Source organism: Carex rostrata, chromosome 22 (assembly GCF_964058835.1).
Source record: "Carex rostrata chromosome 22, lpCarRost1.2, whole genome shotgun sequence".
Taxonomy (NCBI): domain Eukaryota; kingdom Viridiplantae; phylum Streptophyta; class Magnoliopsida; order Poales; family Cyperaceae; genus Carex; species Carex rostrata.
The window spans coordinates 6,576,226-6,598,149 of NC_135939.1; the positions used below are offsets into that span (position 1 = coordinate 6,576,226).

General features: G+C 32.6%; 1 protein-coding gene across 2 annotated transcripts; it reads right to left on the minus strand.

Annotated features, from left to right (window-relative positions):
* Positions 1 to 864: 864 nt before the first annotated feature.
* Positions 865 to 5,629, minus strand: LOC144574164 (uncharacterized). 2 transcript variants are annotated; one of them, XM_078324036.1, is made up of 4 exons: positions 5,264 to 5,629; positions 4,227 to 4,370; positions 1,942 to 2,421; positions 865 to 1,231 (listed from the first exon to the last, which is right to left on the minus strand). In XM_078324036.1, the coding sequence occupies exons 1-3, from the start codon at positions 5,557 to 5,559 to the stop codon at positions 1,944 to 1,946; spliced, it is 918 nt and encodes a 305-aa protein (XP_078180162.1). In that variant the 5' UTR covers positions 5,560 to 5,629; the 3' UTR covers positions 865 to 1,231; positions 1,942 to 1,943. The 2 variants fall into 2 exon arrangements, with proteins under 2 accessions (XP_078180162.1, XP_078180161.1); XM_078324035.1 differs by having other exon boundaries at positions 865 to 1,217; positions 1,936 to 2,421.
* Positions 5,630 to 21,924: the final 16,295 nt, after the last annotated feature.

Here is a 21,924-nt window from a genome sequence, read left to right on the forward strand (position 1 = left end):
TCAAATTTTTCAGATTTCAAATTTTAAAATTCTCCTTTTTCAAATTTCAAAGTTTTCAACATGTAATATGAGCCGGCATTTTGAAATTATTTTAAAAAAATGATATTTTTTTCAAATTTCTTTAGATCATTTCTTTAAAAAATAATCAAAGTTTTTCAACATGAAATTTAAAGGCACAAGAATATCTCTATTCCACTTCAATCATTTTTTTTAAATAATTAAATGATCATTTTTTTAATATGTAATATGAGCCGGCTCACGAGTCGAGCCAAGTGTTTACATGAGTCGAGCCGAGCCGAGCTTTTTTCTTTCAAAAGTGAGCCGAGTCGAGTTAGAGCATTTTTTTAGTTTCGAATCTGATTCGTTATGAAATATTGAGCCGCTCAACTCATTAATTCGCTAGCCGGCTCGACTCATTAGCAGCCCTAATAATAACTGCGAAACCAGTTTGGGATTGCACAGATAATATCTGCAATTTTTTCAAAAAAGTGACAAAACTGGTTGCACAGATAATCTGCAATTTTTTTTCAAAAAAAGTGACATTTGGATAAATTTTATCAAAGGTTTAAATAGCGTTTATCCCATTATAGCAGAACGGTCAAAAAAATGATGCTATGGCCATATTGCACCGTTATAGCGTGCTATAGCATCAATAACGTTATAATTTTTATGGTCCAAAAACGCTAGTAGTGCCTCAAATTTTTATTGATGGTCGAGCTGACGAGGAAATTACCCTAGCAAGTAGAGTAGAGCACTTTTTTTATAAAATTGCCATGTATTGGCGGGTAGTTTCAGACGAGGAACATATAAATGATTCAACAACGGGGTACAAACAATGCAATTGGAAAACAAAAAAGAAAGGCATTCTGAAAGGAAATTTGTACTGCCCCGAAAGGTTCAGAAACCCTAATGATTTATCAGTACCAATTTATCAAATATACATATATATCTTCAATCCCATATTAATTCCCATAATAGAACTTAAAGTAATAAATAAAGAAGAAATGAAAGCGCCCCTGCGCAGCTAGCTACGCGGCATTAAAATTTTGCCTAAATCAGAGGTAGCCCTGTATCAATATATATATATATATATATAGAAACAACGCTTAATGCAAGATACAAGTACTACACTAGAATTAATCTAGCTAGAAGACTACAAGTTAAATCAAGCCTGCAGGATTTGCTAAAGTTGTCACTCTCCTCCATTGAAGATCGATCTGCATGCAGCAAAGTTGACACGTAGCTAAGTAATTAGTTTTGCATGGACATGCATGCATGGTAGATGTTATGCATAGCAATACAAACCCTATACGGCTATACCAACACATAATATTATATTATATGGTAAAAGCTTCTCATATGAAATTGATATATAGCTCTTGCAGTATCAATCATACACGACCAAATAAAAGCAATTGATTATTAAAAGTGATCGCTCTATCGTCAATAAGTGCTTGGATTAAAGAATCCTTCCATCAGTTCTTTAATCTAATATGACAGACAAGAAGGGATATATATATGTTTGCAGTATGGTAGTCTATTTCTAACTTTTTTTTTCTGGTAATATGACAAAGGGACCTGTCGGTGCATTGAATATCTGATAAGATAAATTAAAAGACCGAGCAGCTGGTTCAATACAAAAGGCTACGAAAACCAAAGAAACCGCGTATATAATATTCCTGTCTGTCTTGTAAATCTCCTCCATTTCATACCAGAAATGGATAAAAGTTCTTCATTTCATACAAGAACGTACGGATGCATGGTTGATATATGTACGGACTTGATCTTTATTCTTCCTTTGCACAGTCGCAGTTTTGCACCGAATAGTAAATATTAAATGTTAGCGTATGTCATTGATCAGACTTCTATAGCATGTTTCATAAAATCCCAACAATATTGTATGGAGAGAGGGATATCTAGAGAGAGAAAGAGTACCTGCAGTATTATCCTTTCCTCATGGCAGGAGGAACCATATCTCCTAACAAACCCTCATCCACCCGGCTTACAGCCCCTTCCTCCTGTACTGACACTCCCTGCTTCTGATCTCCATTAGTAGCTGAAGCCACCAGCTGATCACCTCTTGACAAAACACCAACCTGAGCTGACAGTGGTGCTGTTGCAGAGACAGTTATTGAAGAGCTATTACTATTAGTACTATTACTTCCATTACTATTAGATGGAAGGTGCAAATTGGCAGTAGGTAGATAGAGTTGATGAGGTGTGGCATATGCAAGCCGTTCAGCCAATGCAGTTGCGCTGTGGAAGGGAGAGATGCCTGAGTTCATGTTATTGCGTGGGAATGTGACGGTGTGGTGGCAGTGCTGCCCCTCGTATGTTGTTATCACTATCGACGGGTCTTGTGAGGATCTCTCAACTCTCTTTTTCACTGTGCACTTGCTGTTAGTGCATCTGTAGTAGCTCCTGTATGGAAAGGAATCAAAAGATCGATTATTTGATTATTACACAGAGCATGTGAGAGTTTTTCTTCATATGGTTTTAGTAATGTAGCCCTTATGATATATATTCTGATGCGGATCTTAGTTTTCATGAAAAATAATGTCTGAAATTCAAAGATGGTAATATATATATATATATATATAGTCTTTCTTATATTCAATATGCTTAATTTTATACTGATTAAATTTTACTTGCACAAAAACCAATTTGAAAATTGCAATGACTAATTTGCAATTTTTAAAGGTCAAAAACATTTTCTTAATTTCTCTTCAATGTTAGTGAACAGAACTAGATACTAAACGAAAAAACATTGTTACTAATTAAAGTTAATTTCGCTTATATTCATTTGTTTATATTTATTTACTTCACTATGTAGCTAGTTGTTGTTTTCACTTATATATATTCATACCTACAATATATTTATTTATTTTGGAAGAAGCTGGTGGAACAATGTATAGCACCATGATCTGCTACTATAGTTGTTGTCATTTAAAACATGTCTTCTCAAACCTCGTCCTATGGTGGTCTTTTTGCCTGATCAAAAAGTTTTAATTGACTCTTTGTTGTATTTATTCAAGTCAAATTCCACAGCAGGAACTGCCAGTAATTGGCCCATGCACATCAATGGTACCAAAGAAGATAGCATTAATTATTTTGGTTGATGTTTAATTCTATATTATTTTGAAACATGTTAAATCTGTCGGAATCTAACATATAACTATATTTGGTTAACAAATATATATATTAGCCACAAACATATAGCAACGTACATATATAACAACATAATTTTCTTACTAAGATTGTAAAGTTATTAATTTTAAGTAATTGATATATTATTGATGAATAATGGTGCATTTAACAATTAGAAAATTGTACTTAATATATAATTAGTTATCAAAAATATATATTTTTTGTGAGGCATTATAATCGAGTAAGTCTTGGGTGCTATGGATAGCATAAGGTCTTCTGTGATACAGTCTCAAAAACATATCGTATAAACTTCAAACTTCAATTTAAGTAGTTCAATAAATTAGTTATATGATAAGCTTGTAAGTTACTAATTTTTACTATTTTTGAAATTTTTTTACTATTTTTTATGATTTATGAAAGATGATCTAAAAATAAAAGAAAATTGTTAATATTTTAGACTATTTTTTGCCATCTTTTATAAATCATAAAAAATAGTAAAAAAATTTCAAAAATAGTAAAAGTTAGTATTCTACAAGTTTATTATATAACCAAATTGAACTACTTAAATCGAACTTTGAAGTTTATACGATAAGTTTTTAAGGCCGTAGCACGGATGACCTTATGCTATCCATAGCACCCAAACCTTACTCATTATAATCACAAAAAATGTCCATGAACGTACTACATGGATTTAAAAAAAAGGTAGATTAATTCTGGTATTCTACGAAAACATGGAAACTCTCAACCAACCTTCAAAAGAGATTTTACATTTCAATTATATATTTTCAACTTGTAAGAAAATGCACGTCAGTGGAGCATAATGTGTACTTAATTATTTTCTAAATTATTTAAGAGATCAGTAAGCTTATTTCCACGTTGAGATAATAAAACTCGTGCATATATACATTCTTTTTCTATTGAAATTCTGGATTTAAACTTTAAATAATGGAATATAAAGTGATCATGGTCCTTTTTTTTTATTATTGAAACTAGAGAAAGAGTGTTTCTTGCACCAAACTTAGTTGTCTAAAGTTAACAAAGAAAAATAATAATGAGAATGAGAAAGATGTAATTGTAACCTTGGAAATGGGCTATTTTTTACAGCCTTCTGGCCGTACTTCCTCCATCTATAGCCATCTTCTAGATGGTCTATTTCGCTCTTGGTCATGAACGCAAACCTCGGTTGCCTTGTTCTTTTTTGCCCCTTTTTAACACTCTTTCTTCTACAATCACAAACACAAAAAAGAAAATTAATTGTACCTTAAATTTAGTAAGTTATTGTAAAGGCAAAAAGGAGTTCAATTGATGAGAGAGAGCGGCTAGCAGATACTGATGCAACAAATTGCACCATGCCAAGAATCAGTAGCAATGGAGTAGAAGAAAGCTATATATAATAATTTCTGAACAGTATGTACACAGAAAAATTGAGTAACATATGGATCAACTCAAAATCCAGAACAGTTACGTGTCAAAATACCAGACAAATGAAGATTCGACGCATGATACATTGTTCCCTGTATGTTCCCAAAGACTATAAACAAACAATAAAACTGACTAGTAAAAGGTAGCTATGAAAAAGGAATCCTTTCAAAAGAACATGTTTTATTTGGTCATTTCCTTGTTTTAACAAGGCAAATATGAGAGTAAAAGGCATCTTTTTGCACTTATATGAGTGCACCTCATGAGACTTGAAAGAAAAATGATAAAAATATAAAACCATGTTTCAATTAGTTCCTTTGTTCTTGACTTGTCTAAGTTGAATTTGCACCAAGGACACAGCAAGGAAAGACGTGGGCAGTGGTGGAAATAAAATAAAATAAAACATAAAAAATAATTAAAAACCGCGTAATCTGGGGGGGTAATGATCGATCGATGTTTATCAACACGGAATTCCCGCCGCGAAATCTAAAAAATCTGCACCTCTAAATTACCAAACTGCCCTCACACGCTTCTATCTCTTTTACGCGTCTTGCGTATAGAATGTTTTTCTTTTCTAATAACCGTATTTTTCCTATTTCCATCTCACTTCTAAACTTCCGAAAATACCCCACACACCACGCATAATTACGACTCTACCACTATAGCGCTATAGTATCATACTACTCAGTATACTCACGGTGTTTCAGGCGGCTTCTCATCGCTGGAGCTAGACGACGCGGCGTCCCCCGATCTCGCTGACGTGTCATGCGCCTCCATCTCCACCTTAGGATCCATTAGTGCCACAGTGTCAGAGCTATCAGGAGGATCGAACGACTCGAAATCACCCGATCCAGCAGGGTAGCTCCACTCAAGCCCACCGCTGATCCTTCCTGAGCACAGCTCATCAAGGGACGAGATCTCACCACCGTATCCATTGAACGGCCAGGACTCACCGGAGATATCAGATCCGGTCGGACCTTTAGCTTCCTCCATCAGTAACCCTCTCTCGCTCTCGCTCTCGCTCTTTCTAGGATTTGATTTTTTTGGTAGCTTCTGTTTTCCTTCTCAGAGGAGAGAGGTATAGAATTAGAAGTCTCTTCAGATATCGCTTTCATGGGTCACTAATATGTACTCGATAAAAGGTACGGCCTACTATTTTCTATTAGTATTTTTTGTGATTTTATATTACGTTCATAATATAAAATTAAGGAAAAAGAAGAAAAAGGTTGACAGGGAAGGATAAACTAATGGTGGAGATCGAACACGGTCGTTAGTCGTCAACCCATTATTTACTTACTGTTTCTCAAGTTACATTACGTGTCAAGTTCTCTAAGGTGAAGTGAATAAACAAAATGGACTGTCCAGTTTTGTCTTGATAGGAGATAAAAATCAGCGATCGATTAAACAACATTTAAAACCGGTAATTTAGGAGTAAAAGCCAAGTAAAACTTTGGCGTCCATTTTGAGTGCCTATATTATTGGTCTTGACTGGGATAATTGGTGCCATTTGTTGATGATTAAATAATAATAATATATAAACGATCAAATCTTGTATATATATATATATGAGGAGGGTTAAAATGCACCCTCCTTTTTGTGCTCCTAACGTGCACCCTCTTCTCATATTTTCATTTTTAAAGTTCAAATAGTTGATTTGAACCTTCCAACATGTTCTTTATATTAAAATGTGCATAGAGACCAAATTTTACATTTTTTGAAATTATTTTAACTATTTTTTCAGAATTTTTGAAAATCATCACTTTGCTGAATTTTTTATTATTGTTTAGTTTAATAAAAAATTCTGAAAAAATAGTAAAAAATTTCCAAAAAATATAAAATTTGGTCTCCAAGCACATTTTAATATGAAGAACACGTTGGAAGATTCGAATCGACTATTTAAACTTTAAAAATGAAGATATGAGAGGAGGGTGCACGTTAGGAGCACAAAAGGGATGGTGCATTTTAACTCTCCTCTCTCTCTCTCTCTATATATATATATATATATATATATATATATGAGTATGGCTAAATTGCTATCGGTAGCACTTCGACCTAAGTGCTTACGGGGTCATATCTTCGTATTTGATGTTCAAATAACAAATCCAAACTATTAGATGTTCAATCTATATTAAAATATGCTTGGAGACTAAATTTTACATTTTTTGAAATTTTTTTACTATTTATTAAGATGGTTTGAAATCGTTGTTTTTTAATGGTGCAAATTTTTTAATAAAAACAGCGATTTTCAAAATATCTTAATAAATAGTAAAAAAAAATTCAAAAATTGTAAAATTTGGTCTCCAAGCACATTTTAATATAGATTAAACATCTAACAATTTGGATCGGCTATTTGGAGTTTGAAACTAAAGATATGAGTGCAAATTAAAACACTCCGTTTAATTCGCGAAGTAGTGTAACCTTACTCTCTCTCTCTCTTCTCTATATATATATATATATATATAGAGAGAGAGAGAGAGAGAGTGACTAATATGCATTCTGTAGCATATGGGCCGATATGCATATGGTTCAAATTTAAAATTTAAAAATCCAAAAAGTTGATCTGAACCGTTCATCTTGTTCTCCATATTAATATGTGCTTGGAGTCCAAATTTTATATTTTTCTGAATTTTTTTACTATTTATTAAGTCACTTTGAAAATTGATGATCCAACGATGGCTGCTGATTTTACTATTTTGTTAAGCCACCGTTGCAATTTTCAAAGTGGCTTAATAAATAGTAAAAAAATTCAGAAAAATATAAAATTTGGTCTCCAAGCAAATATTAATATGGAGAACAAGATGAACGGTTCATATTGACTTTTGGATTTTGAAATTTCAAATTTGGACCATATGCATATCGGCTCATATGCTATCAAATGCATATTAGTCACTTTCTCTCTCTCTCTCTCTCTATCTCTCTCTCTCTCTCTCTATATATATATATATAGTAAGGCTACGCTACTTCGCAAATTAAACGGGTTGTTTTAATTCACGCTCATACCTTTAGTTTCGAAGTTCAAATAGTCGATCCAAACCATTAGATGTTTAATCTATATTAAAATGTGCTTGGAGACCAAATTTTACATTTTTTGGAATTTTTTTACTATTTATTAAGATGGTTTGAAAATCATTGTTTTTATTAAAATTCTGCACCATTAAAAAACAACGATTTTCAAACCATCTTAATAAATAGTAAAAAAAAATTTTAAAATGTAAAATTTGGTCTCTAAGCACATTTTAATATAGATTAAACATCTAATGATTTGGATCGACTATTTGAACTTCGAAACTAGAGATATGAGCGTGAATTAAAACAACCCGTTTAATTTGCGAAGTAGCGTAGCCTTACTCTCTCTCTCTCTCTCTCTATATATATATATATATAGAGAAAGAGAGAGAGAGAGATGGGCAACGATGAGCCATGGAGTAAAATAATTTGGTACTCCATTGGCACTATATTTTTATTTTGAAAATTCAAACGATCGATTCGAACCGCTCAACATGATCTCCATATTGAAATGTGCTTGGAGACCAAATTTTACATTTTTTTTGAATTTTTTTTACTATTTATTAAGCAATTTTGAAAATCACTGATCCGATGGTCTAGAAATTTTTACTATTTTTTTACTTTTCACAACAAAATAACAGTTTTCAAAATTGCTTAATAAATAGTAAAAAAATTCCAAAAAATGTAAAATTTGGTCTCCAAGCACATTTCAATATGGAGATCACATCTAACAGTTCGGATCAGTCGTTTGGACTTTCAAAATGAAAATATGGTATGGAGTACAAACGTATTTTACTCCTTGGCTCACCATAACTCATCTCATATATATATATATGAGAGTGACTAATGTGCATTCGTATGCATACGGTCCAAATTTGAAATTTCAAAATACAAAACGTCTATTTGAACTGTTCATCTTGTTCTCCATATTAATATGTGCTTGGAGACCAAATTTTACATTTTTCTAAATTTTTTTACTATTTATTAAGCCACTTTGAAAATTGTTGATCCAACGGTGGCTGTTGATTTTACTGTTTTGTTAAGCCACCCTTGGATCAACAATTTTCAAAATGGCTTAATAAATAGTAAAAAAAAATTAGAAAAATATAAAATTTGGTCTCTAAGCACATATTAATATGGAGAACAAGATGAATGTTTTGGATTTTGAAATTTCAAATTTGGACCGTATGCATATCGGGTCATATGCATACGAATGCACATTAGTCGCGCTCTCTCTCTCTCTCTATATATATATATATATATATATGAGGTTGGCTATTCTAGTTCCATAAGCATATATGGACATATGCTTATAACTCGTTTTTGCGTTTTCAATGTCCATGGTCGATCAGAAGCGCTCAATATGTTCTCCATGTTAATATGTGCTTGGAGACCAAATTTTATATTATTTAGAATTTTTTTACTATTTTTTTCAGAATTTTTCAAAACAGCCATAAAAAATATTTAAAATAAAATAAAATAAAATGAAAACCCCTGTTTTGAAATATGGAGAACATGTTCAGCGCTTCAGATCGACTATTTGGACATTGAAAATGCAAAAACGAGTTATAAGCATATGCTCTCATATACTTATGGAAGTAGAAATAGCCAACCTCTGTGTGTGTATATATATATATATGGTGCAGTCGCTTTACGTTGGATATCATCACATGGATGAGATTACATATCTTTAATTGATGACATGCACCCAATAATTACATCTTAGAAAAGTTTATGATGTATATCAAGTATTCTAGTCATGATTCATGAATGTTGGTGCTCTTGTTTGATTATTCTTTATAGGCTTGGTACAGCGATTCTATACTTCTCAAAAAAAAAAAAATTGATATTTATAACAATATTTAATTGGTGAGATATGGGGGCATTTCATGATGCTGTGTCTGTAGTCTCTGAGCTCTAGAAGTGCAGCATCATGTTAATCCATTAATGAACTTGCTGTTTGGTACCTGTAAATTGTTATTCATTGGATCATTCATCACAGACAATAGTGTCATGATACTGACAAAATTAATTTTCCATTCATGTATCATTCGATTTGGTGCACATAATTTTTTTCAAAAAATGACATCATAAAATGTTTGTTCTTTCGAAAAATATAATTTGTTTCTAAAAACGAACTGTTTTCATTAAAATATGACTTAAAATGTTACCAATATTTTTGTGTATATTCTGCAAAAATTGGAAACAGTCTTGGTTTAGCAGTTGGGCCATTTTTTTTTTTTTCTAAATTCAAAGTTTTGTATTTAAAAAAAAAAAAAATTGTAAAATTAGGATTTTCTAACATAACATTTATGTATTAGTATAATAGTATATACTTCATTTCAACACACAAGTTTATTCACTGAAAGTTAATTAGATAACTTATAATTAAGTTATCTGTAATTTTGCCTTTTGATGTATCTTCTTTGTCTCAGATAGGCTCTCTGATAGTACTATCGAACACAGATGTACAGGATCGGTCCCTACTGGATTCCGACGGGGACCCTAGTCTTGGTTTAGACGGGGCGGACCTAGCTGACACTATTGATGCTGTTGTGGATTTACTACCTAGTACTTCATCAGCTAGCTCCTCCTCTAGTGTGATATTTCTTAGTGATACCGTTTAGTATTTCATATGCTGTTATGTTTTGATGTTTTAGCGATATTGTAGATATTTTGATGTTTTAGCGATATTATAGAGGTTTTCATGTTGATGTTAGCCTATGACTGTTATGTTTTCCTTTAGCACTATATTTGGATGTTTTGTATGAATTCAATGATTTCGTAATGAAATAAGTGGATATTACCACTTTTTCAAAAAAAAAAAAAAAAAAACGAAGAGATCAGAATTTCCAAGTTCAAGTTGATATAATATAATGAAAAGTTTGTATAGTTCTTCTCCATCACTCAATAGAAACCAGGGTTGTAAAAAATGGCCGTTTAGGCTGATTAATCGTTGACGGCAAGTAAACTGTCACAGATTTTTCTGATTAATTGACCGATTATGTCTGATTATAGCTGATTATAGCAATTATATCTGATTAATCACTTAGCAGTACTTTGTCAATATGACAACCGCATACTATTAATATTTACAACACTGATAACACTGATAGAATGATAGAAACTGATGTACAACGTCCATATATAGAATTCGAATTTGATCCAATCAAACTATATTTTTTTTTCTTTGAAGTTTCAAAGTTATTATTGGTAAAGAAAAGAAAAAAATGAATGAATTTACTGTTCCGGATATTTTGTTTTCCAGGTACCATCAAGACTCTCCATGTTAATTTCATTCCGTCAAACGTGAACTTCAAATATGAATTTTATATAATTCAATAAATATAAATTCTATATAAATATAATATTTATTAAATATTAATTTATGTAAAATTCATACTTAAAGAGATAATACGGTTCGACTTGATGCGTTTCAATTAAGTAAAATTTCTAGCAAAATTTATCTATTTCTAACAAAATTTCTAACTTCGCTACTAAACAGATACATGTATGAAAATACTTTCACCCAATCCGTACCATATCCGTTGACCGACGCAAAACATCAGTAGCACTAACGGAGGCATGTACATCCTTGAACATGTACATTCTTATCAGGCTCTCTTTTCAAAATTTCTAATTGCAGAGATCTGACCCGATCTCCCCTTCGACGGCCTCGCCTCCGACGGCCCCCGCTCCAACAAGTCTCAGAACCTCCCTATACTTCATACATGTGCCTATCTTCCTAAATTTCATATTAATAATTATACGTACACATATATGCTCTCTGATAGAAAATAAGAAGTAAAAAAAATAAAAAATAGAGCGGTGGGTGGGACCAGTAAAGATGGGACCTATGAACAATCTTTTAGAAACCTAACTTATTCCCCACGAAATCCTATCGCTCTCCTTTTGGGAATTTTATTTACGGAACCTTTCTATTCCCTCCATTTTCTATCCTATTCCCCTTTCCTTCCAGAAACCATGCATGTGACATGTTAGGTGCTTGATTTGCAACCCACAAATCATGATCACTCTCTATCACGTCGGAATATACATTATTGCTTAATTGGTCAAACAAATTAAAAATAATCCTGCCTTCTACTTTTAATTTTATATATATATATATATATATATATATATAGAAACCGTTGGATCAGCGATTTTCAAACTGACTTAATAAATAGTAAAAAAATTCAGAAAAATGTAAAATTTGGTCTCCAAGCACATATTAATATGGAGAACAAGATGAACGGTTCAGATCGACTTTTTGGATTTTAAAATTTCAAATTTGAACCGTGTGTATTTCGGCTCATATGCTACCGAAAGCACATTAGCCTCTCTCTCTCTCTCTCTCTCTCTATATATATATATATATATATATATATATATGAGTTAGGCTGGGGTGCTATGGATAGCATAGTGGCCTCCCGTGCTACGGCTCAATATTCAAGTTTTTAAAATCCAAACGGTCGATCCGAACCGTTCATCTTATTCTCCATATTAATATCTGTTTGGAGACCAAATTTTATAATTTTCTGAATTTTTTTACTATTTATTAAGCCACTTTGAAAATCGCTAATCCAACGGTTTTACTGTTTTGTGCAGCCACCGTTGGATCAACAATTTTGTAAAATACTTAATAAATAGTAAAAAAATTCAGTAAAATGTAAAATTTGGTCTCCAAGCAGATATTAATATGGAGAATAAGATGAACGGTTCGGATCAACCGTTTGGATTTTGAAAACTCGAATATTGAGCCGTAGCATAGAGGCCTCTATGCTATCCATAGCACCCCAGCCTAACTATATATATATATATAGGACTTGGCTACGGTGCTATGGGTAGCTAAGAGGCCTCCCGTGCTACGGCTCAATATTCGACTTTTCAAAATCCTAACGGTCGATTCGAACCGTTCATCTTGTTCTCCATATTAATGTGTTTGGAGACCAAATTTTACATTTTTTGGAAATTTTTTACTATTTTTTTAGATTTATTGAATATCGCTGTTTTTTATGGTCCAGATTTGTCTGAAAAACAGCGATTTTCAATAAATCTAAAAAAATAGTAAATAATTTCCAAAAAATGTAAAATTTGGTCTCCAAGCACATATTAATATGGAGAACAAGATAAACTGTTCGGATCGACCGTTAGAATTTTGAAAAGTCGAATATTGAGCCGTAGCACGGGAGGCCTCTTAGCTACCCATAGCACCGTAGCCAAGTCCAAACGGTCGATCCGAACCGTTCATCTTATTCTCCATATTAATATCTGCTTGGAGACCAAATTTTATAATTTTCTGAATTTTTTTACTATTTATTAAGCCACTTTGAAAATCGCTAATCCAACGGTTTTACTGTTTTCAGCAGCCACCGTTGGATCAACAATTTTGTAAAATACTTAATAAATAGTAAAAAAATTCAGAAAAATGTAAAATTTGGTCTCCAAGCAGATATTAATATGAAGAATAAGATGAACGGTTCGGATCGACTGTTTGGATTTTCAAAACTCGAATATTGAGCCGTAGCATAGAGGCCACTATGCTATCCATAGCACCCCAGCCTAACTCTATATATATATAAATATATATATATATATATATAAAGAGAGAGAAAGGCTACCATACATATGTAATGCATAAGTATTTTTGTTCATTGGACTATAAATCACTGGATTTAAAGACCAAATGACCAATTCAAAGCGTTCATCTTGTTCTTCATATTAATATGTGCTTGAAGACCAAATTTTATATTGTTTGGAATTTTCTTACTATTTATTAAGCCACTTTGAAAATCGCTGATCCAACGATGCCTTTTGATTTTACTGTTACCGTTGGATCAACAATTTTCAAAATAGATTAATAAATAGTAAAAAAATTCCAAAAAAATATAAAATTTGGTCTCCAAACACATATTAATAGGGAGAACAAGATAAACAGTTTGGATCGGTCATTTGGACTTTAAAACCGGTGATTTATAGTCCAATGTACAAAAATATCTATGCATTGCAATGTGGTAGTTCCTGAGCTTTGGTGCTACCAATTTGTTTTTTAATTTTGAAAGTTCAAAACGTCGATCCGAATCGTTCAAGTTGTTCTCCATATTAAATTGTGCTTCGAGACCAAATTTTACATTTTTTTGAATTTTTTTACTATTTATTAAGGCACTTTGAAAATCGCTGATCCAACGGTGGCTTCTGATTTTACTATTTTGTTAAGCCACCATTGGATCAGCGATTTTCAAAGTGCCTTAATAAATTTTGGGCAAGGATCACTGACGATGAGATAATTCATTGTTAAAAATTATGATCTGTGGTCTTAATAATTAATTTTGGACATGTCAGGCTTATATTATATGTAATATGGCTGTTTTCATTATAGCTATATATAAAATATGTCATCCCAGTATACATATAGCTCCTGTTGAAACTAATCACAAATTGTAAAAATAAAATAAAAGATAGTATAGTCAACATTTGTGATATCATTCTGATAATTAAAATGCAGCTGTTTAGAAGTTAAAACTATATGATTTAATTTATTGTATATTGTAAGGCATGTATCGCCTTTTCTCTATGCACTTATTTTTAAGATTCTTGTTAAATCTCAGAAAACAAGATATATAGCTAGTTGTAACTCCATGTGGGAGATCACTCATTTATATAATTTACTGGCAAATGTAATATTTTCTTTGTGATCGGAGATCGCATGTTCAAAATATGAATAATTTTTTTTTTTTGAATACCTAATAGCTGGTTAATTTGACCTCCAACATTTACTAAAAAATCAATAATTAAGAACTCCATATATCAAATTAATACAAAATTAATCATTTTCTAAATATTGGTCCATAATTTTTTAAATAGTAATTAATATTCTTTATGACTTCTGATAATATTTTGAATAATTATTTTTGTACCTGCACTACAGTACCCAAGCTACAGTAATTGTGCTACAGTACCACAGTTAGAGAAATAATATATTACGGTCCCCACTAATTGTATAGTCTCAACTAATTATTATTTTAAATCACAGCAGCTAGCATTATTTCTCTATGGTCCCCACTAATTATATAGTTTTCTTTTTACAATCCCCGCACTAGTTCATGCTTCAACCTTTCTTTAACAAAAATAGCTGACTTTATAAGAATAAATACTTCAATGCATAGGTATAAATACTTTTAGTACATAAATATTAATACTTTCATTGTTATATGTAAAAAAATACTTAGATATGTATACCTTCGTAGTTATAAAATACTTCCAGTGTCATATGTAAAAAATACTTAGATATGCATATCTTTGTAGTTATAAATACTTAGAATTATAAGATATTAACACTTAAAAAAATATTAATACTTTGATGCATGACTTGTTATGATTATCCTTTTTCGAGTTCTCCAATCATCCCCCTGTCAGCTTTCCTCTAACAAAAATAGTTGACCTCATACATATAAATACTTCAATGCATAAATATAAATACTTTCAATACTTAGATATTAATACTTTCAATGACATATGTAAAAACTACTTGCAAATATAGGTATAAAATACTTGTACGGCAAGATATAAATACTTGCGCAACGACGAGTCTGAAAGTACGTCATTATGGATCTCATTTGAATGAAAATATTACGTAGATATTAATAATATAGAAAAAAAAAATTGTGGAGATTTTGCAGTCCCTGTAGGAAGTTATCTTTCTGCATTTAATTGTTTAGGGTACAATGTGGGTACAGTGATGCAGGTACTATTATCTTTGCGCTACAGTACCCACATAATAAATAATTGTTCACCTCATAGCTAGCTATAAATACTTCCGTACATAGGTATAAATACTTTCGTGCATAAATATTAATACTTTAGGAAAAAAGTTTGAATTGTATAGTTTTTGCAATCCCCACAAAAAGTTAATTTTTCACATTTAATTTTCAGTAGTCCCCCTGCAGGTACAGTGCGGATACTATTATCAGCTTCTTAATATTTTAGGACAAAATCTTCCGGAACTAGCATCCGATAGAGAATTGTCACATATACGAAATATATATGTATATAATATTTTATTTAAAAATTAAACGGAGTTCATATTTTCTATATACATAAAAAGTTTTTATATAAGTTAAGTTTCACACATATATCAACACTTTTGATGCACTTAGAGTCCGAAATTTTTTATTTATACCATAATAAAAATCAAAACACTCTGATTTTGGGAGAATTCCACATTTACCAGGGTCGTCAAGCCAATATATGTTCTCCCACATTTATCTGGGTCGCCAAGCCAATATACAGTTCCATTCTTAGGGGGGAGAGGGGGGTGTCCGATGGGCATCGGACACAAATAGGGTTCGATGAGGGGTTTAAACCGTCGGATCTGCTTTAGGATTCGTGTGTACGGATTTTAAAGCAGACGCGAAATTGCGAGTGCGAATCTTAAAGCAGATCCGACGGTTTAAACCCCTCATCGAACCCTATTTGGTCCGATGCCCATCGGACACCCCCCTCACTCTTCTTAGGGGGGGGGGGGGGGGGGGGGGGGGGCGCACATTGGCTTGGAGGTCCTCAAAAGTTCAAACATGCACTGTAATATTAAATATATTTAAATTTTGAGAGGCCTCCAAATCAATTTGCAATAAATGGGGGTCTGAAGGTCTTAGTAGATGTTTTGTTTTTGTTCTTTTTTTAAATGGTATAAATAAAAATTTCGTCACTTGAGTTTGAAGCAATTTAAGTTTTGCGTCGGACAAAAAATCATTTGTCGTATCTTTTTACCAAGGTTGTTTGCCGACAGAGCATCTCCTAATTCTCTGTATGGTTGGTTATAACAATTCGGTCCACCTATAATTAATCGAAATCCAATCCAAATATTTATCAGCCATAAAAAAAGGAAAAAAATAATAATAATTAAAGCTAGAGGACAGTACCGGTACACATGTATATAACCTCTGATAGTGATGCTGGAACGGGAACTTGATGCCATAGAATAGAATAGATAAATGGTTCTCATAGGCATGCATCTTTTGCTAGTTGGTACACTAACAAGTGCTTATTGTGCAAATTGATGTATGCAAAATTACAAACAAAATGCAATTTTATTTTATATATTATCTTGTGGTGCAGCAGACTTTAAAGTTATCGAAATCAAATGTGAATAGAAAATAAATCTGCTATATTAAAAGAGCAGCAGGAACCTGTTATTCCGATTTCAACCATTAAAAATTTTTCATGCACGAATTTTAACAAAGAAGTTTTATCAAACGCAAATTTCAACAAAAATAAACATTGGGGATAGAAATAACAGATTTATGTTATTCCTTTAGAATAACAACATATTTGTGCATGTGAATGAAGTCAATCATATAAAATTTACATGTTACAAATAAGAGTCAATTTTATAATACCCATAACATTTATATTATAATTAACTATATACATAGGAAATTATATATGAATTACACAAAAGAAAAGAAAAAAAAATGCAATTAACTATATATAGAGGAAATTATATATGACACAAAAAAACAGGAAAAAAAAAATGCACGGTCAATTGACCCCCATCTAGTATAGGGATGGCAATGGGCCGAGTCTACAGGTATTTTACTAAGTCTATGTCCGGCCTGTCCATTAAAAACTGATGGCTCACCTGTCCGGCCCAATCTGATGGGCTTGAAAATCTATGCTCAGTCCGTCCATGGGCCTTTCCCCCAAGCTCATGCTTGCCCATCCTTGTCTGCCCTAGTCCATGGGCCTGCCCATACCCGCTGATCAATTCATATTCAACCACATCAAATGGACCGTATAAGAAAACAAAATAATTCATAATGAGATTTTTCTAATGGAAAAAAAATAATTCATAGTTGAACAACAAACAACAATATGATTTTGCTACTGGAGCAACAAAATAATTTATAGTTTAATAGCAAATAAAGGTAGCTAGTCTGCTTATTTTTTTTAACATAAAGGCTCGTGAACTGCCTGTGGGCTTCGACATAAGCCCAAACCCAATCCGGCCCATCTCTAAGCTCGTCCTTACTTGGCCCATCACAATGTCGGACTGACCGGATAAAGAGCGGGCCGGACGAATAAGACCGGGCAGCCGAACCAATTGAAATTTTTTGCCATCCCTAATCTGGTATGAGTGGATCCGTCCGGTTGTAGTGCACAGGGTGGCTCAGCCCCGTGTGCAAAGGGTGGCTTAATTAGGTATTGCTTACAAGGAAAAAAAAATTTCAACCCCATATTTCTCTTGCTCATAGGTAGGGCTGGCAAAAAAATTCGAGGTTCGTGATTCGATTCGGGTTTGATTCGGGTTTAATTCGATTCGAAATGGGTTCGAATTGAAACGAACCAAACCAGGTTCGGTTCGGAATTAATTCAAACCAAACTCAAACCTAGCCTGGTTCGATCGAAATAGGTTCGTGATTTTTTTGTGGTTCGAATCTTATAAAATCACCGGCCATCCATTTACCTGATGAAATTAAAATCCAAGATAGAAAGTCATAATTTAACTTAGCCGACACTCCCTCGTTCTCAAATCTCAATAACCTAGTTCTCTCTCCACCTCTCCCTAACTCACTCTCCCTCTAGCTCTAAAATCTAGCCAACGCTCTCGGAGACTGGCTGTCTCTCCGGCTGTCACTCCTCTCTCCGGCCTAGATGACTGTCTCTCCTCTCTCTTCGGTCGTCTCTCATAGTTCATACCAGGCAAGACGTTTCTGATGTATTTTTTCATGAACAAATTTTCAACTTAAAAACACTTATTTCATAATTCATACCGGTAAAAGGAAGAAATGTGAATTTTGTCCCGCGAGAAAAAATTAATGTATAAACTTCCGGTATAACTAGGGCTGCTAAAAAATAATTTAGTTCGTGATTCGATTCGGGTTCGATTCGAAAAATGTGTAGTTCACAATTAATTCGATTCGAAATGGGTTTGGTTCGAAACGAATCAAACCAGGTTCGGTTCGAAATTAATTCAAACCAAACTCAAACCTAAGATAAGTTCGGTTCGGTTCGGTTCGTTGCCACCCCTACTCACAGGGAACAACGGAGGGCAAGAAGATTTTCTCCAAATAATTTTAATATTTCTTTTAGAGCGATTTGATTTTAATTTAATCGCAAAGACAAATAATTTCTTTCAACGAAAAGAGCGAGTTGATATTCAGCGGACATAATGATTGCTTTGTTGTTTGTTTAATGGAAAGAGACTAACGTCTGTTAGTTAGGGGGTGCCAATAATATCCTTTTGACCGTTTACTCTATTCGTACCGATAAAACGGGTATGCATGGTTAAAGATTTTTTTTCGTTAGCTTATCGGGTATGGATATGGGTAAGAATTTTTTTTCGTTAGCTAAACGGGTAAACCCTATTTCATACCTGTTACTAGAGGTGCTAATTTTATCCGATTATCCGGATCCGATTAATTTGGATAGGATATGATTTAAAAAAATAACTGATTAAATTATGGGTATGGTTACAAAATTAATAATTTAATATCCGACACGAAACCGATACTGTAATGGGTAGAATATGGATAAAAAAATAACCGATTGGAGGACTTTTTCGAACCGAACAGCATTTATATTCAACTTTTTAAAGTTTTGTTTATAACATTTTAGAGCATCAGCATCGGTTTTTTTTCTGATTGTTAAATCCTACGTGGTAATTTCTAATCTAATTTATGGGTTGTACGACGATTGTTTATTAGCAATTGTTCAGAAAAATTGCTTAATAAGAAATCATTTTTCAAAGATGAGTTGGCGAAATGTTTAATTTTTATTGGCTAAAATCTTCTGCTCTCTCTCTTTCTGCAGGAGATGTGTAAAGAAATTTGAAGTGATTACATCGATGTAGGGAAATAGAAATTAACTTGATTTTAATTTCTAAACTTTTTTCGTCAGCGGTTTAGAAACTAATTTTAATTGTTGGAATGGAGATGCTCTTACAATGCTACTCACAAACATTTAAACATCTATATGCAATTATTTAAATTCTAAATCTGTATAATTTTAACTCCTAACTATCTTTGTCTTCAAGCCTTCTTTTCTTTTAATCACTCTTTTTTTATTTTTCTCTGATCATTCTCGTCTATTTTTCCGACGATCCGTGATAAATTTTACGAATCTAAAAATACGAATGTTTTCTACTCGATTTTCTCTTTCAAATGTGATCCATGAAAAAATATTTTTGAGTTATTTTGAAGTCGTTTTTTTTAAAGTAAAGCACATGAGCACTTTAAACTTTTAAACCTCAGTCTACAACCATTTAAACCTCTAATATCACCATTTGAACTACTATGTTCAAGTGTTTAAACCTCTTATATCGATCATATAGTATCACACATTTAAACCTCGATAAACAACCATTAAATGTAGTTGTGTCAAACATTTAAATAGTTTTCATGTCAGGTTTAGAAGATCGTAGACTGAGGTTTAAAAGCTTGGTAATTTAAAGTGTTCATTGACTTTACTTTAAAAAAACACTTGAAAAAAAAACTTAAAAGTACTTCTTCATGGATCTCATTTGAAAGATAAAATTAAGTAAAAAACGTTTGTATTTTTAGATTCGCAAAATTTATCACGGATCACGAAAAAATGAATGAGAATGATTAGAGAAAGAAAAAAGAGTGGGTGAAAAAAATATTTTATTTTTTGGCTTGAAAAAAAAATAGTTATGAATTAAAACTATCCAGATTTAGAATTAAAATGATTGCAGATAAAGGTTTAAGTGCTACAAGTAGCATGGTAAAAGTTCATAAACATAACTTTAACTGCTTTGATATGAGCACTGAAAATTAGACATTAAATACTTAGAGAAATTTAATGCTTGAATATGAGCACTCGGGGATTTATTTGGGGATAATTATCATAGTCCTATAGGATTTAGGATACATCCATTTCTTAAGCGAAATGGAGACGAAATGAAAATCTCCTCCGTAATTTTCTCAATTACTTATTTTAGGCTGAATTATGTGTGATATGAGTATGACCTAAATCATTGTACATGAACAGTTATTCCTTTCATATGATAGCGGTAGTGATAGCGACGGTGCTGCTCTGCCACACATTTTTTATGATTTTTTTAAAAAAAATCATAATTAATTAAATTAAATTTAGTAAAGTATTATGATTATTTTTTTTTTTCAAAAACCACAAATAATGAACTCGTGTAGCATGAAATAGCCTCTCCTCAAATTTTTCACTTTTGCACATGAAATCGTGTAGCATTTCGTGTAACTGAAGGAATGGAATAGGGGTGGCAACGAGCTGTTAAAGAGCGAGCTAGGCCACACTTGTACTCGTCTTGTTAGTGTATCAAGCTGAGCGAGCGAGTTTAGATTTTAGGTCCCGAGCTAAAACTATTGCTCAAGACCTCGTGGCTTGTCCGAGCGAGCCGAGCTAGCTCGTTATTAGCTTGGCAGATTTATAAATTTGTATATTTTCTTTCCTGCTATATCTTAAATTTTCATAACACGTCTTATCAATTATGGCTAAAACAAAATAATATTTATATGACTAATTACTGAGGAATGCTCTTAATTCAATTGTAATTAAGCAAATCAACTACTATAAATTGAGTTTATAACTAAATTCATACATACAAATATATCAAAATCATAAATTCATACAAATATATTCACAGAATAAATTCATGCATACCAAATCAAACAAATTCATACAAATTAACTTAATTGCTTATAATTAATTCATACATATTCCATATAAAATTACCAATCAACTTAAACACAGTCCAAAGTGCAATTGCCATAACACTGACTATAACATCCATAGACCATAATATCTCCAATCTGAAGTGAACAGATCCGATTAAACTATTAAACTATGCATATTAAATAGCTCGTTAACGACCGAGCTGGCTCGTGCCGAGCCAGGCCAAACTCAAACTCATTAATTCTAACTTGAGTATGTAGCGAGCGAGCTAATTTTAACTCGATCCACTAACGAATGAGCTGTTACCAATCGAGTCACAGGCGAATACCAAGCGGGCCACGAGCCACGAGCTTTTTTGCCAATCCTAGAATGGAATGGAGGTAGGCGAAGCTTTTTTGTATTTTTGAAAAAAGTTGCATCAGGTATGGCTTTAGGCACCTGTTAGTGAATATTTGTGGCAATATGTAAAAGTGTCATAGATGCTGTTATGCTTTTGACTCTAGGTAGAACTAGCTTATTATCTGTTACATCAATACTTGCATATTTGAGTTCAGACTTCACAATTGGTACTTGATTCTTTTGGTTTAGTCGTTTCTATTGACGACGCCTATAGTTTGTGTAGCGCCAAATTTCTAGAGGATTTCACATCGTTTTCAGCATGTCGCAAGCATGTCAACACGTATA